General features: G+C 44.1%; 1 protein-coding gene across 1 annotated transcript in view; it reads right to left on the bottom strand.

Annotated features, from left to right (window-relative positions):
• Positions 1–1,545, bottom strand: part of LOC112061866 (centrosomal protein of 57 kDa-like) — a 14,213-nt gene that overhangs the window by 3,772 nt on the left and 8,896 nt on the right. The window contains exon 4 of the mRNA XM_028500895.2: positions 898–1,014. Within this exon, the coding sequence (XP_028356696.2) occupies positions 898–1,014 (117 nt within the window). The remainder of the gene's footprint in view (positions 1–897; positions 1,015–1,545) is intronic.

The raw sequence follows: 1,545 nt of genomic DNA on the forward strand, positions 1-1,545 counted from the left end.
TGAGGTGGGGGGGATGGTTCAGGCAGTAACGTGAGCGATGCGGAGCAGCAGATGACGCTTCGCTCGCTCACCCACCGCTCACCTGCTGTGTGGCCCGGTTGCTAATCAGTTGGGGACCCCTGGGCTACATGGAAGCTGAATCTGAAGCTTTATAGTCTCAGTGGTATTAAATACTTCCCAAATGAATCAATTAAGACTAAAATTAGGACTTCGCTGGTGGTACAGTGGTTGGGAATACACCTGCCAAGGCAGGGGACACGGGTTTGATCCCTAGTCTAGGAAGATCCCACATGCTGCGGAGGAACTAGGCCCATGTGTCACAACTGCTGAGCCTGAGCTCTAGAGCCTGCAAGCCACAACTGCTGAGCCCACGTGCCACAACTACTGAAGCCCGTGTGCTCTAGGGTCCATGTGCTGCAACTACTGAGTCTGCGTGCTGCAGCTACTGAAGCCCACGTGCCTAGCACACATGCTCTGCAACAAGCGAAGACACCGAAATGAGAAGCCCGCGCACCGCAACAAAGAGTAGCCCCCGCTCACCACAACTAGAGAAAGCCCGCGCACAGCAACAAAGACCCAATGCAGCCAAAAATAAATAAAAATGTTAGAAAAACAAACAAACAAAAAACTAAAATTAGTTCAGACAACAAAAACAAAGTGATACAAGCCTTAAGGATACTCAAAAACACTTCATCTTTCAACATTTTCAAAAAGAACTCCTTCGTTATGTACACTAAGATGGTAAAATGTGAACTTTCTCTCCAAATTTACATTTCTTCCTTTAAAAAAATTCCTATATGTTTCTTTGCAACAAGGTCACTTTTTTTCCTATAAAATAACCAATTTTACATAAGAACCAATATTATGCATCGATGAGTAAAAAAAATTTTCACTGACTTCTGCAAGGGCCTGCATCGTGGTAAGCCTGTTATACTCCTGTTCAAGAAGATCCAATTTTTCAAGTTGGTTTTGAACATGCGTTTGATCATGTTGTCGTTCTCTTTCTAGGGAAACCTGGGAAACAATATTAAATACAGCATAATAATTGGACAAAAAACTGAAAAACTAACCCTTAGAGTACTATGTTGTATGCTATTTGTCTGGCTTTTCTTTTTTTTTTTGATTATTCAGAGTTGTTATATTTTTAGTGTACTATTTTATACTTACATATATGTTACTATACTACAAGACTATAAAACACAATCACAGTCGTCTCTGATTTTTGTGGTCTCCACTTGCCTAGTACAGTGGCTATAAATACTTGTTGGACAAGTGAAAATAATACTTTTAGAAAGGTGTTCCTATGAATAGTTTTTCATTCATGATGCTTCTATCCTAAGTATCTGATCTACAGGTCTTAATCAAAAGTAATCTAGGGCTTCCCTGGTGGCGCAGTGGTTGCGCGTCCGCCTGCCGATGCAGGGGAACCGGGTTCGCGCCCTGGTATGGGAAGATCCCACATGCCGCGGAGCGGCTGGGCCCGTGAGCCATGGCCGCTGAGCCTGCGCGTCCGGAGCCTGTGCTCCGCAACGGGAGAGGCCACAA

This window comes from Physeter macrocephalus, chromosome 16 (genome assembly GCF_002837175.3).
Source record: "Physeter macrocephalus isolate SW-GA chromosome 16, ASM283717v5, whole genome shotgun sequence".
NCBI lineage: Eukaryota > Metazoa > Chordata > Mammalia > Artiodactyla > Physeteridae > Physeter > Physeter macrocephalus.